Here is a 16,665-nt window from a genome sequence, read left to right as displayed (position 1 = left end):
GTACAGATTAGTTACAAACTAACAAAGGCAGTTTGCTTCTAAACAAAATCCAGACGTTTTTTGAGTATCTGTAGGTTGGGGTCTTGCTCTTTTTCACTGTTATCCTGACAGTTGCAGTGGCATTTGTGTTTTGGATCTGCTGTTTAAGAAGAGAATTCAGCAGCTTTTGATTACAAAAAATTCCTTCTGTTTATTTCCTTGGCTTATCTAGAAAGAAAACTCTTAGAAATTCTAATGCAAGACAAGGTCGATATTAATTGGTACCAATAGATAAGTAAAATTTTTTCATTGTTTCTCCTAGTCGTCTTTAAAAAGACCTTTTGAAGATTTTAAAGGGTAAACATTCTTTGCTGCACCATTAATTACCTTAGTTTTTCTCTTTTCTAGCCTGTGTTGTAATAAAAGTAGACAGAAACCTAGAAAGAAGACTTTGAAAAAGAAAATGGAAGCAGGATAAGGCTAAGAGAAATTTAATAATAATTTTTAAAAATCTCAAGTGAATTCAAAATTCTTCTGTTAGAAGAATTCTCTGGCCATGGAAAGGGTGAAAACATGCTCACTGCCACCGTTAGGAATCATTGTGACAAATTTCTGTTCATAATTGGAGTATTTTATGTTCTACATTTATTAAGGTAGGGAATAAAAAGGAAAAAATATTTGTGAAACTATACATAGAAAAAGAAATAAGGCTGGTACTTCTGCAAATTGCCATCATATACCTATTTAAAATAATCTCAATACCCAGGTGCTATCATGTAAAGTTTTTTCTTCCATTTCTTAGTTATACAAACTCCATTGCCTTCCAAAATATCCTTTTGTATATTTTCCTCCCAACACTCTGATCCTTACATCTTTTCTTTGGGGCTGGACTCAGTAAAATCTGCTAACACAAGGTTGTGACAAAATGGAAAAAGAACAGTCCCTCAATTTGTTTCTTCTTCTCCCCATCTCTGATCTTCAGGGCAGCACTGTAGTCTCTATCCCATATCCTCTATCTCCTCTTTTCATCCGTTTCAGAAAATTCTATCCTCTGATCAATTCAAGGAAATTGTTTCTTTTTTCAAAAGATTAGAATTTTATTTTCATCATTTTGTAATATTTTAAAAAGACATTTGCTTTGTCATCTTTATGGGATCTAATGAAAAAGGAAAAGGGAGTCTAGAGTAAGACTTTTTAATGAATTTCTTGTTTGCCTTTATATTAATAGTGAAAAGTTTCCAGAAAATCTTCTATGTGAATTTGAGTACTGCAAGTTATACTAGTTATCTATTGCTGCATAACAAGTTTTCCATAAGTTTATTAGCTTAAAAAAACAATAAATGTTTACTGTCTCACACAATTTCTGTGGGTTAGAATTCAGTAATAGAATTAGCTATTTGGTTCTGGCTGAGGATCTCATGAGGTAGCAGTCAAGGTGTAGCATCTGAAGGCTTGACTGGGGCTGCAGATCCTTTTCCAGGTGGCTCACTCATATGGCTGGCAAATTAGTGTAGGCTGTTGGAGGGAGATCTCAGTTCATCACCGTGTGGCTCTCTCCACAGGGCTACCAAACAGGATAGTTGCTGGATCCCCTCAGAGCAAATGGTAAAGCTCAAGGCAAATGCCTATGTCTTTTATGACCCGCTTCAGAAGTCTCCAACCCATCATTTCCATGATCTATTAAGCTACATGGGTCAGCCCTGCTCGACTGGGGAGGGGTCTGCTGCTCAAGAGATGTAAACAATAGGAGGCAAAGATCAGTGGAGGCCATCTTGGAGGCTGGCTGGCTTCCGTATACGTAAGTTTGCATTTGGTTCTACTCTTCTAAAGGAGAAGAGAAACTATTCAAGGTAAGAGTTAGTGTCAGTACAGAGAAAAGCAACCAAGCAGATCTCTGGAATGCAGAGAAAGTCAACAGCAGGTTACTGGCCTGAGAACTGAGTGTGCTCATAGAAGGACCTCCCCATCATCACTAAACCCCAGTACTTCACTACAGCTTGTTTTCATTTCCCCGCTCCAAAGTGGTTTTTGTAGGTCAACAGGAAACTATCAGTGCTTCATGTTAAGGTTTCTGTGGTTTAGCATAGCAGTGGGAAGGGTCTCATCTTACTGGGATTCTACAGATGTAAAGTGATAGCAACCAAAGACAGAACTCTGAATGTCCTTTATGCCACTAAGTGTACCTACTTTTGTGCCAGGCAGTGTCCAAGACCCTGGCCTTACATTGTATGGAACAGACATAGTCACTGTTCTTGTGGAATGTATAGCCTCCTGGGGAATGAGAGACCTTATAGTTATATGTGTAATATACATATATATGTAATATACTCATATAATATATACATATAGTTACAGAGTGTTGGACTATGGAGGGGATTATAATATACTTAGGGAGATAATGAGTCAGAGGAGAGGGCACCTAATTTAGATAAGGAGTGAATAAAGCTGAGACGTGATGCCTGAGTAGCACAAAGACGAAAAAATGTTAGAGGCAAAATGTTGACTAGGCAGAAGGACAGGATGTATGGAAGAGTGTGTCACATTTGAGGAACTGAAAGCAGACTAGTCCTGGTCTTGCATGTTAGGGCTGCCTGATGCCAACTGGGTGTAGCAACGTCCAGCTAGCCCTGTGGAGAGTGTCCTTTGCTGTGGATCGTGAACACCAACACACTATTTTTGTTTTCCTTACTATGAGTGGCACTGACCAGTCTGTATATTTAGTCTGCAGTGGTTTCTTGCCATTAACATCCCATTTTCTGACGACTGTCTTGATTCTTGACAAAGGAAGAACAAATACAAATTCTTTTACCAGTTAGAGTAGATCATGCTTTGCCAAGTGCAGTTTTGTGATTTTGCAGTTTTGTATTTGCATACCTATATTAAAATGTCTGTGATCTTTATATGTGTGGGGGGTCAGTTCATTCCACTTTAAGCAAAAGAACAAGATGGTGATTATTGTTAAGCTTTCTCATTCCTGTCCCTCAGCAGTTTGCAAAAAAACCTTACTGTGTAAGCATTTTCATCAGAATTGCTTATCCCTTCACCAAAGTATAAGGGCAAACCAAAAAATTTAATTTCAGCTCATAAAAATTGATTTGATAACTGCAGGAAGAAAGGCAGTTTACATACCTTTACAATGCTCACTGGGCAATTAAAGGGAATTCAGGAAAAAGGATTTAGAGCATGATTTTATGCCAACAAATGTTTGTAAGTAGATGCCTTTAAAACTTGTTACTATGTATTTTTGTATATCTAGTGTGATTTTTATTACTTGACTGCTAAACTATCTTCTAAGACTCCTTAGGAAAGAATCTATGCTTTTATTATAAGGAAAGTAGCTCCTGAGAAAATCAGGAGTTACTTCTGTAAGGTGCTAAGTGGTTGTGATAGTACCAAATAAATTCTTGCCTCTTCCACTTTTCTTTTCCCTCTGATTCTCTTCACCTGACCATAATGTAAATGGGAGTACAAAGTAACCAAATTATTTGTATATATTCCTAAAAGTCTCTGGTGTGAGAACTTATATTTTACAACTTAAGAACTTTTGAGCTGGAAAGAGGTTCTCAAGCTCTGAAAGCATGTTTAAACTGCAAGTTTCAGGACCCCACTCCTAAAGATTGTGCATCACAGGTTGTGTGAAAAAAACACTTGGAGAAGTTCTGAAACAGGAATATAAGATGAAAGAGATCTATAAGAATTGTAAAAATTTGAATGACATTTGTTAAAATACAGCAAAGTGCAAAGTAAAACCAGCGCCAGAATGTACAATCCAAAGCAGTTATGTCACTCCTGTCACACCACCCTAGCATATTCTCTCTGACAAAGCGGAGATACATTTCTCAGAACTAATTTCACTCTTTTTCAGCTACTTGTGGTTCCTAGAGTCAAAATTTTCATAGGTGCCAAAAAATTATAGAGAAAGATTACATATATTAGAATGTCTTCAAAAAGACATAATAAGGAGGGATTGCTGTGTATGCTTTCAGTTTTTAAATGTTTTATTTTAACAAGGAGTTGAACTACATATTCTTTCTTCCTTACTTAATTGATTTTTTTCCTTTTTTACCATAGACCACTGGCCTTTGATAAAGAAGAGAAAAATCTTTATTAACTTTGGAATAAATTATATTTATGTAGAAGCCACATATGCATTTTACTAAATGTATTCTGTCTTTGAGATGATCACTGTTATAATATACGTGATTCCTTAATACGTTACCCTCCATCTACTCAGAGTTTAATTCATCTGAAGGAAAGTACAGTTTACAAAAGTTTAAACTTCTGTCATTGGTGAGACTATCTGCAGATTGAAAAGAAAGTTATTAAAATGTGGTTGTTAAAGGTTCTCATTTTAGAAAACTTATTTGAAATATGGTATCATGGATGGAGGTTTTTAAGATTTATTTTTGTTTATTTTTAGGTAGTTGTCCTGTTTAGCAATGATATTATTAAATTTGAAAATGAGTTGTTCCTAACAAGTATCCTTGAATATTTAAACAATTTGAGTTATAACAGACTGCAATATTTTTCTGTTTAAAAAACTACAACCCATCAGAAACAACAGTTTCTTAAAATCACATTTATTCAAAGCATATCTGTATTTTAGGACAAGCCTGCTTTTCACTACAAATGTGTTTTAGAACTTTTAATGTGTTTATAACTATTATTTTTTAAATTGAAAACAACAAAGAGAATATTTTTTATAAAGAACTTGCAGTGGTAAAAGTGAGCACTTGGGATAATTAGACCTATGAGTTTTAGCTGTTTACAGTATTTGAAGAGTATCTGAGAATCTCTAGTGAAGGCTTCCCCTCAGAGTATAAGGACTTTATCAGTTTTCAAATGTTTTCTTTCTTACTACAAAAAATACTATGCATTCACAATTTGGAAAAACTAGAAAATATTTAAAAATGATTAATAGCTCCACAAACTAACATAATCACATTTGATTTTTTGGTTTATAGTTTTTCTGATCTGTATATATATATAAGCTTAAAATATTTGCAACATTCAAATTTTACCTCCCCTCCAACCTGGTAACTTTAAAAAAGTTAGTTTAAAAATATGTATGCCTAGGTTAGAAAGTCAAATAGTGTCATAAACTTATCTAACATAAAACAGAAGTCTCCTCCCTCATTCTTTTCTGTTTGCTTCTGAGTCTCATTCCTTAGAAGTTGTCACTTTCAACGTTTTTTATTCTTCATGTAATTGTAAATAATATGCTTATGCTTCTGTATTTCCTTCATCTTGGGTATTATATGTTGACTATCTGCTTTGATTTACCTGCTCCACAACACTGTCCCTGCTCTGTCCTCTGAAAACAATTATAGGGCTTTTGTGTAAATCAGGGAGTATATTATGCAAATAATATCCATAGATGAACCTCGTAAGACTTGTGCCATAATACAACATTTTCTTTTTCATATAACTTTGTTTTACCTGGCATTAATCATTGTCTCTTTTGGTTTGTTTGCTTAGTTTTCTAAGTACTGGTCACTAATTCAATCCCAACATTTATCAGTAGAAATCTGAAGCTTCTGTCAATACATGGAAAAATAATCTAGCTGAATTTTTTCCCTGCCATTGAAGGCATCCTTCTTATAGCCCTCCATACCTGGAGAAAGTTTTATTTTCTTGTGGAGTCCATGTCTTGATCTCCATGTCCTTTTCTTAATGGTTTATGCCTTTGTTTTATTGGGTCTGTGTTATAGTACCTTCCTTGTAATGAGACATACATTTTAAGATCTTAAGTATATGCAAACATGTTATTACACATGTATAAGATTATAGGTTGGTGTGGAATTATATATTAATAATTTGGTGTATTGAAAGCATTGCTTTATTGTTTTAACTTCCAAGGTTACTGTAATAACATTCTGAAGCCTGTTGATTTGTATGATTGATTGCCTTGTTCTTGTGTTTTTAAATTTCTTGTTTTTCTGAAAGCTTTTGGGATATTTTCATGCTTGTGATTCTGAAATTTCCTAATAATGAAATACGAGTACTCTCACAGTAGGGGAGCTCTACCTGTCGTCTTGCCCGACTTCCTCCCTCCCTCCTTTGCTCTCTGTCGCTTCTTCCCTTCTATTTCTGTGTTTATTCCCTCTAGCACATTCATTGAGTCCTTTTAATTTAAAGATTAATTTCTTTCAGTTCTTGGAAATTTTCAGTATTTTTAAAAATAATTCCTTCTCTTCTATATTTTATATTCTTTCTGGATTTCCTGTTATTTAAATATTAAACCACCTGTTATCTGCTTTTCATTTTTCATTGCTATCTTTTGCTTTAGATTTCCTCCTCTCTTGTTCTTCAACTCTTCAGTTGATTTTTTTTCATTTTAAAAATTTTTTCTGAGGAACTTTTAAGACCCGCTTTAAAAAAAAAATTCTCAGAACTATTCTATTATTCTTCTTTGACCATATTTCTCTGCACTGTCTATCTTTAAATACTATATTATAGTGTTCAAAGGTTATTTCCAGTTGCTTATTTTATCTATGCTTCTTTTAAGTTTCTTTCTTCTATTTATTTTGTTTTTTTTCCCCTCATGCTGGAGGCTTTCATCATATGCCTTTACTGTCCATTCACTTTTAAAGATGAGACACATGTGGTGATGCAAAGCTCTGTGTATGTAGTCAGGGCTTATTAAGTAGTGAGCATTGCTGTTAGTCAATCAGGCAGAACTCTCACAATGTAGCTAGGTTTTCCCTTTTGGTCTGGGAAATGGGTCTGGATGTATGTCTTCCATTCTGCGTGGGAGCTGTATGTAGGCCTAGGTACTAGCCTTCTCAGTGGAGCAGAGGGGTCTGTATGTGTCTCTGGTTCTCTTAAAAGCTGACAAGCATTCATAAACCTTGCTGATTTCAGTTCTACCCCACATCTACTCCCAGTGACCAGAGTTGTTTGTTCTGAAGCTTTTCTGGTATGTGCTACAGCAAATGGCATGTGTCTTGATAGTCTTCCCCTTGCACACACCAATTCAGGTTTCAGTGTTTTTAATGATACCTGGTTTACAAAGTCTGTTACCACTCAGTCAGTCATGTTCACAGACTCCAAAAATTCGTTGACATGATTCTTCCGAGATCCTGTCCCATTCTTGACCTGATGGGGTCATGCCTCTTTAAAACTGCTGTACTGTCATTTAGGGGTTTCAGAAAGCAATAGAGAACACATGTATTCAGTCCTCCATGTTCAACTAGAAGTCTCTGTAATACCTAGTCTAGTTATCTCCTTGGTGAAGCATTCATAACACTCCTAAGTCAAGAGTAGATTACTCTGTTAAAGATTGCTAGTCCTTATTAATCAGAGCACCTTATTTATTTTTGATTCATAGGTTCTTTCCCCAATGTATTGATTATATCTCTCAAAAGATAATGTATCATGGGAAGAATCACCACCTTTGTTTTTTGAATCAGTGTCTATTATAGTGCCAAGCAAATAGAAGGGCTCAGTAAATTATTGGTTAAATGAGTAAACATTGTTTCTACAACAATTCATGTTTTTCATTAGTATTTACTTAGAACTTTAAAAAATAATTTATATGCATATAAAATAGTTGGTGCAACTGCATCGTTACAGTTGGACATTTAGGTATTTCAGATATTTAAATAAAAATCAGTAAGTTTTTCTGTGTTTATTTCCATAGAATAGTATTAATACATTTGTTTTTGAGGCCCTAGATATATACTGCCAACTTATTTTTAAGTTTTATGCCAGTTTGCATTGCCACTGACAATGTTGGAATGCCCATTTGTTATTCTTAATATTGCATTTATAAAGCCTTTTTACAGTTTAAAAATTTGAAACCAATCAACGTGATTCTAATATTAATTACATAATATTTTAGTGCCAGTTTTATTGTAATATCTGTGATAATACATTCTCTTACCACATTTGGTCATGAGTTAATAGAAACACTTGGTAAAGTTAACGGCTCAAGTTTAGTCTTTTGTTGTTTTCTTTTATGATTATGTTCATTCAAAGTTTTTGACATTCTGTGTTCTTAGTATTTCTTAGTATATTTTCTCATATTGATTAGATAAAGTGTTAAAATTTGTAAATAATTACTCCGTGAAAAAATTTATGACAGGATCCTGATTTAATAGGAAGTTACCTAGATCAATTTCCCTGGAAACTAAAGTAGAATGATGGCTTTTAAATGTGGGTAAAGAATGCTTCTATTGCTCTCCTGGGTTCTGGTACTTTGGATCTAAGGGTCTTCTCTACGTTTGTATGATCTTATTCTTAGGCTTTTATGAGGCATGCATTGAAATTTGGGAGTGAGGTCAGGAATGACTGTCCTGCCCCTTGGATCTGAGCAGAGATTGGAGTTATTCAAGGTTGGTAATGACCACATTCTAAGTGGATTTTACCAGGCTTCCTATGAACCATTTTTTTCTAATTGGTTTTGGAAATAAAGGTGAAATGTAGACTATGAAAAAATAATAGAAAAGTCTACCAAACCAGTGGGAGCAATATTTTATTTAAAGCACATAAGAGGGAAGTATTAGATCTTTTCATTAAAGAGTGTATATGTGTGTCTATATTTTATATAGAGACATAATATATAACATGTATATTATCATTTATTGAGCACTTGATACATGCCAAGCATTGTTCTGAGAACTATACATGTATTCATTAACTTATTTAGTTCTTACAAGTTAGAGGTAGATATTTACCCTTATTTTACAGTTGGATCACTGTGGTGTCTGACTAACAATTATCCAAGTTTTAATGCTAGTAAGAGGTAGAACTTAGTTGTCTTCTGAGTTTGTGCCTTTAACCAGTGTACCATACTGCCTCTCTTACTAATTGATTTAGTATTAATTCTAACCCAAGCTCTCTATTATTCTAATATGTGGTTTATATGTTTTTCTTTCTGTTAAAAGGAGTTAGCAAATATGTGGCATTTTCTTTAGCAATTTTCTTCTCACTAATAAAGACCGAGTTGGCACCATTAACTGAATATTTGGGCTTTGGAGATCATATTTTGGATGTATTCATTAAAAAAAGAAAAAAAAAACAATTGTGGAGAAGGAAAAAACTCATCTTGGCAAAGAGCAAAAAGCAGAACTTGTCCTTCTCCTTCCCCTCCCTCCCATATTTGAGGGCTTTAGAAATGAACTGATAAAGGCTTGTTTTGTCACTTGTCCATTTTCCAAGAGAATGTCCTTTCTATGTCCCACATACAAACATACTTAGGTATTGTGCTTTTGATTGAGTTCATGGTTCACAAAATGGATTGAGGCATTTGACTCAGCAATCTAATCATTATTTGAGAGCCTGCTATGTACTAGGCTCTCTTTTAGATGCTACAGATAATAGTAGAGAATAAAAAAGACAAAGTCCTGCCCTCATGGATCCTCTGTTTTAGGGTTTGAGAGAAAAAGAATCAGCTCTGTGAAGAAAACAATATAGTGTCAAGGAGACAGAGAAAGAAACAGCTGCTATTTTAGACAGGATGGTCTGTGATGATGTCTCTTAAAGGCCTGAATGAGGTGGGAGGTATAAGCTCTCTGGTCACATGGGCAAATTCATTTCAAACAGAAAGGAGAGGAAATATACAGATCCTGAAATAGGAATATGCCTGACATTTTTGAGGAATAGCAAAGGGGGATCAGTGTGGCTAAAATGGTAGAGGATGAGGGGCCAGATATTTATTCTAAGTGTGGGAGAGTTTTGAGCAGTAAATCAACATGAGCTGCCATAGGTTTTAAAGAATCACATAGGCTGATGAAAGGAGACTAGACTATTAGGCTATTCTTGCAGTCTGAATGATGAGGATGCTTAGGCTAGGGAAACAGTAAAGCAGCTGGTGAACAGCAATCCAATTTGGGTCTGTGTTTTGATACAGCAGTCAGGATTTGTTGCCACATTTGTATACAGATTAGGCAGCATAAGGAGTAAAAGTGTAACCCAAGGTTCTGGGATGAGCATCCACATGAAAGATATTGTTATATACTCATCAAGGGGAAATACAGGGTTGAGATAGAGAGGTTGAAGTTAGAAATATAGATATGAGAGTCACCTGCTTAGATAGAGGTCATGTATTGAAGCTTTGGTAGTAGATAATATCACCTAGGGAGGCAGAATAAAAAGAGAAATCCAAGGTTTGAACATTGAAGCTTCAACATTTCAAGTTTGGGTAAGGGAAGAGGAGACAGCAAAGGAGACTTAAGGAGTGGCTGGTGACAGAGGAGAGAACCAAGACAGTATATCTGGGAAATAAGATGATCATAAAATGGATATTTTTTTGTTGCTAAAGCTTTCAACTTGAGCATATATAAGCATTAAGAAATGTGGAAGAAATGCTTGCTTCATTTTATCCTTTCTACTTCACATTTCTACAATTCTAAAGATATGTTTAAATCCAAGGAAAAAAAGCGACATGAGAAGTGTTATTATTTTGTCAGCACTATTTTATAAGTTCTTTTTATTGGTACTAATTTGAAGAAAGAATAAATACCTTTTTCTGTATTATGTTATCAACTAGGAAGTTGGTCTAAGAAAATGAGTAAGATTATAGAGCCAATTTGCTGAGGATGGAATCTTGCTACTTGCCAGAGGTGTAACCTTGAGCAAGTTATTTAACCTTTTGTGTCACAGTGTCTCCATCTTCAACAGGAAAATAATAGTGTATATCTCACAGGATTGTTTTGAGGGTTAAATAACTGGTTGTAAAGAACTTATAAGAGCTCATGGCACATAGTAAGCCCTTCAGTGTAAGTTACTACTATCATTTGGGTGATTCTTAGTGAAAGTAATACTACTCTAAGTAAAATATAACTGTGAAGGGTAACTTGTAAAGATGTATTGGTATGTCACTGTGTTAAAAGAAAAGTAATTTGATCACTTGAAAAAGAGTCTGAATTTGCTTATTTCATTTTGGATTATATTATGAGTTATATTGAGAGATTTTCCTGTTTGGGGAACTATATTTTAGAACATACATATAAATATATATCCATTTGCAAATAGTTATATACTCATGAACTTTGCACATAATGTGTGCCTTTTAAGTCCATTAAGAGCCAGAAAGTTGAAAGACTATTATTACCTGTGTCTCGAAATAAATAAAGTGAACAATGAACCTGTAGAGGATAATTATTTGGCAATTGAAAGTTGACTGTCTTTTGAAATGGAACTAGGCTTAAGGCTTTGCTCAGTTTACTTTTATAAGAAGTCTTGCCTGAATCCCTGAGCCTAGTTAAATACTTTTTTGTATATTTTTTATATAGCATACTGTACATAATTCTTCTCATGCTTGGCAGATTTTATTGAAATAGTGTATTTGTGTCTGTCTGTGCTACCACATCAAAAGCAGTAAGTCACTCCTATCTGTATCCTCAGCATCCTGCACATTGCCCATGTACAAAACTTAATAGACTCATTGTATTGAACAGCTATACGGGTTGTTGCTTTTATAGGGGATTTTATTTTCAATCTCAAGTCAGAAATAACAGTTATTTTTTTCATGACCTTCAGTTATTTTCTAAATTTGGTCATCTGCAACAAGGTGTTTAGAAATAGACATATTTACAAAATAAATTAATGATACTTCAAAGTACTGCTCCATGCTATTGAAATACAGTTTAGGAAAGCTCTGCTTCTTAACTCTTCGTATCTTGTACTTCTGTGCATACTGTCCAGTTCTCACTCCATACTGTGGTATAACAATTAAGCTTATTTGTATGTTTTTAGAGTATGACAACTTTAAGAGGTCATTTAGTTTAATGTCATGCTCTGTATGAAACTCAGTAAATAAGAAGTTATAAATTGTATTTTGGACAGTAATGTTTAACCATGTTGAACCTGAAAACGAAGTGTGCTATAGTTAAATTAAAGCTCAGATGAAGTGTGTGTGTGTGTATGTATAGGTAAATGTATATATCTATATATCTAACATATATATATATTTATTTTAATGTCAAAATTGGATTGCCTTTGTCATTCTGTCTTGCATTGGTTATCGAATTCTTTACATAAAATTTAAACAAAAGTTAACCATGAGATATTTGGGTATAATAAAGAGTCCTTATTGTGTACTAGCTGAAGTGGTAAAGGTAGGTCTAGTTAATCTGGACTCCTTGTCAGGTACATTCAACTATTTACTGGTCATCTTTCTGGTGGCAATGCATTGATGCTATTATAGTGTTATTTTAAACAGGCTGTGCTGAAAGTTGCTAACACACAACATAATCTCACAGACATTAAATTTTTAGCAGTTTTCTAAATGGATTGTAATCCACCTTTCTAATAGTATATCAGAGATTCAGGCATTAGAGGAAAGTCCTATATTTTAGTGACTAAAGACAGTGGTCATACTCAGTATTGGCTCTTTAGTCAAACAAGTATTATAATGCAGAAATGCCGGTAAACCACAGTATGTTCATGTGCATACTTTTCCACAGAAGTATATAGTGCTGATGTGTAGTCCCTTCTGCATTTAGAAAATGCAAAACTTTTAAATAAAGAATGGCTCAAAGGACAGACACACTTGGTTACTATGCTCTTAAGCTTAAGTATTTTAATTTTTAATTTTTTTATTTTTATGTTATGTGTAAACTTTGAACAAATTAAATTTCCAATATAATTTGTAATAATACATGTAAGATGTTTTCGTTAAAGATCTTCACTTAAATTTAAATGAATTTTCTTTTAAATAGCAAGTTTTGATGGGTTTTTGCTGCTTGTTTTTTATTTTAATATTTTGGTTGTTTTTACTTAGTAGGAGTATACTTTTTTTCATATTTCATCTTTGGAAAAAGTATGTAGAGAGAATTACAAACACCTTTGAAAATACTTTAATAATTTCACATCTAATACTACATTTAAAAGACTGGAATACATACATTGCTTTTACATTTCAGAAAACAAACAGGCTTTATTCTGTAGCTATTCCTTCCAAATCCCATCATCCTCTTATGATCTAGGAACTAAGGTTAACTTGCTTGTTTTGTTTTCAACTTTCAAAGATGATTTTAGTTAATACACCTTGAGTTAAACATTAGCTTTTATTTCTTAGGAAGTACATCATGCTCAATAATTTCCTCCTTAACTCTCCTTCCTTTTTTTCCTTATCAAATAGCTCCATAATCTTCAACCTTTCCTTTCCTGTCTTTTTAAAGGTCGATTGAGCTATCCACATCCAGGAACTGATAATCTGTTGATGTTAAATGGTAAGTTTTCTAAAAATATTTTATGTTTCTAACTGATTTCATACAAAGAGAATTGAATGTATTTCTCTAAATACACGCAAGGGAATCATTTATAAGTATAAAAATAAAACTATACCTTTCCTGTACAGAAAGCAGAATTAAGAGTTTAAGTATATTCTGGCTGATAAAGCAGTCATTGAGGTGTGTTTGTGATAGTGTGACTTAATTCAGTGATCACAGACTTTGGGAGACAGATTGAGTTTGAATATTGGCTTTCTGATTTATGGTATGACCTTGGTGAAATAACTTCTATGAGCCTTAGTTTCCTATCTGTGAAATTGGAGTAACAATCTCAAGGTTTATTATGAGAATTAAATGAGATAATGTTTGCAGAGTTCCTAGAACTTGTTACTTAGTATTGCAGTTGTGTTTATGTTCAACTAAGTAATATACTGATGAGTCTGTAAATTGATGGTCACACCAACTTAATTCTAATTAGAAGATTTACACTGAAGTTCACCAGAATTAGAAAAAAAATAAACTTTTCATTAAAGTTTGTTTTCTTTCTGTTGAACCAAATATTCTATGCATAGTCACAGTACTTAGCACATCCATGGCATAGGAGTAGGCATAGAGGACTAAAATATCCTTCACAAAGTTATTTTTAAATCAGAGGGTAAGGAGAGGAAATAGGAGGAAGAAAGAATAATAGAGTATTTACTTTAAAATACATAATCATATCATGGTGTGGTTCTTTTGTTTCAACTAAAGCTTTGTTGAAAAAAGATGGCAGTAAACTTGGGGAACAAAAGATGAAAAATAAACAATGCAAAGCTAGATTATATGATCTAATCTTTAGTAAAGATGGTAGTGACAGGAAGCTAGGAATAAAGTCCAGGCTACCTGGGAGATTGTCAAGGTAAATAGGTTTTTGAAATGAGGGAAAAATTGAAAAAGAAAAGCATTAGATGACATGATAGATTGTTTCATTCGACATATAACTGTTATGTATTGAGATGCCTCCCACATGCCAGCCTAGTCTAAGCACTAGTTATCCTATTAGTGAGAATCTTTAAGGATGTTTAGAGGTAGAATCATTAGGGCACTACTGCTTGGGCCAGACATGACTCTAAGCTGAGGCCATGCCCAGGCTAGACCTTACAGCAGTCCAGTGGCCACAGTGATGTGGTCAGTGACTTAAGGTGTTTGCATAGACTTTGACCAGAAAGGTACTGGAAATTACATTCCAGAACTTCATTCAACTTATTTTCTAGCACAGAATTAAAAAAAAAGGCATATCATTTGAGTAGCTAGTCTCTGAACCCTAAATTTTTTACTAAATTTGGCAAAATTGTATTGTTGAAATGAGTTAACAAAACTGAAAAGAGATTATAATTTTTATATTTTTGGGGAATTTATAATAATAGATGTAGATAACAGTAAATTATTGATGTATTGATCCTGACTTTCTTAAATATTTTCCTTTTGAAACATTCTATATGGTAAATAAAGATTATTTACATTTCTATTTTAACTTGTAAAATAAGCAATTCAGTTGAAAAATTTGAATTTGCCTGTTTTTCACATATTCTGTTAAGATCCTTTTGAATAAAAGCCCTGTATGAAATAATTTGTTAGATCATTCATAGATGTTCTTAGATTGCTGAATGCATGGTAAACTAGCATGATTCAGAAGTATATTGTAATCACAATAAAACATGTCAGTTGTGTGTAAGCAAAATGCTTACTACCCACACTGTTTTTATAACATGCTTTTGGTTACACTAAACATTATTAACCTAATTGATTTAATCAGCTGCCTAAAGCCCTTATAAATAATCAAGGTTGAAAGTGTTCAGTCTCATAGTGGACATAAGAATATTTTATTTCAGTCAAGACTTGCATCTTGTGGACAAATCTGTTTTTTTATTATTTGAGCACTGTTCATAGTCTGCCACTTTAGGGCCATATTACATACTCAGTAGAGTAGGCTCTCCTGGAAATTCAGAACCTTTATTGACAAGAAACCAACGGAGAAAAATAATAATAAAACTAGGACATCAAAGTGTGTTTAGTTCAGGAGAGACAATTTGATCCAAAGAGAAAAAAAATATTTTGCTGATGGGATCATTGGTTAAAAAGGGAAATGAGAATCAGATTAACTGGGTATATTTAGAGGGTAAGGAAGTATTTCAATATTAAGGATTTAAATATTTTTTTTGTAGACATCAAGGTTATTGAAGAGGGAAGTAGGCAAAGGGCACTAAAAAGTAGGGGGAAATTTTCCTTAAACTACTTTTAACTGCTTATAATCTAACTATATCCTTAGCATATTGTCTCCCTTGAAAAATGAGAAATGAGTGATGTTGATACCAGTCCCTTGTCTATACTAAGTTACTAAATATTACTGATTGATTAAAGAAATTTTAGCATCTCAGTACATACACCTACTTTTTAAGTTAGTACTTTTTTAGTATGTCACACAGTTAATTCACTATTAGCAATTGACTTGTATTACTTAACCAATAAACATAGCTAATATTTATTGACTTTGAAAATCAATATTTAGTAATAAATTACACATCAGTATTTTTTTGTGGTGGTAGTTGAGCAGAGTTCATATTGGTAAGTAACACAGGTTCTGGACCCAAGTTATCTGGGTTTCAGCTCGAGTTTGCTATTTCTAGCTTTGTGACCTTGGGCAGCTTACCTAACTTTGACTCATATTCTCTATGTCCAAAAACAGATAACATGCTGCCTGCCTCAGGGGGATTGTTTTGAGAATGAGTGCATTCATTCACGTAAACTATTTAATACAGTTCCTGAAAGTAAAAGTTAGCTGTGACTGTGGGTGATGATAAACAGTGACAAAAATGACTTTGAAAGAGTAAAAATCATGTCCTGTGAATTGGAGAATATAAAATGAGAAGACATACTGATATTGCCAACTGTTTGAAGATTGTTACGTGCAGTGAACAAAGAAGGCTTGTTTTATGTTACTAAAAAACACCAAACTAGAAACAGTTGGAAGAAGCTACATAGAGACAAAATTTGGCTCAATAAAAGCAAAATGACTCTCTCTAGGTAGTGTTTCCTCGAGTGCGCTGTGCTTGCTCCTTGTAAACCAAGATTACTTTTGATGGTGCACAAATAGGCATTAAAATAATTGTGTGGCTATTACAATTTTAAAACATTAGAAAATACAGAACTGGCTGGAATGGTACAGTGCTGCTAGGCTTGAGTCCATTTAATAAAAAAATAATAGTATAGCTGTTATGCTGATAAGGCAAATATTGCAAAGGTTTTCTGATTCTGCCTCCCTAGTTAATTCACGTTACAATTAAGTTTTTAAATACCCATTATGAAAGAGAGAAACATGGAATTGGGATAAAGGTCAGGAAATTGGTCTAACTAGGCAAAACTATGAAATACTTGGGCAAATCCTTAACTCTGAGCCTCTGTTAACTCAGATACAGAAAAAAATATATAATCCCATCTGGTATGTCTCATTAAGTTATTGTACAGATCT

General features: G+C 33.7%; 1 protein-coding gene across 9 annotated transcripts in view; it reads left to right on the top strand.

The window, feature by feature from the left end:
* CPEB2 (cytoplasmic polyadenylation element binding protein 2) overlaps window positions 1-16,665 on the top strand; it is a 62,736-nt gene that overhangs the window by 14,465 nt on the left and 31,606 nt on the right. For 7 of the 9 annotated variants that reach the window (XM_036990712.2, XM_036990705.2, XM_036990687.2 and 4 more), the window contains one exon: window positions 13,107-13,157. The exons of the other annotated variants lie outside the window; for them this stretch is intronic. In XM_036990712.2, coding sequence (XP_036846607.2) covers window positions 13,107-13,157 — 51 coding nt within the window. The remainder of the gene's footprint in view (window positions 1-13,106; window positions 13,158-16,665) is intronic. 9 annotated transcript variants of the gene reach the window in all.

The sequence above is a fragment of the Manis javanica genome, chromosome 5, assembly GCF_040802235.1.
Source record: "Manis javanica isolate MJ-LG chromosome 5, MJ_LKY, whole genome shotgun sequence".
Classification (NCBI taxonomy): Eukaryota; Metazoa; Chordata; class Mammalia; order Pholidota; family Manidae; genus Manis; species Manis javanica.
Note: the sequence above shows the minus strand (reverse complement) of the source record. Positions and strands in the feature narration are given on the sequence as shown.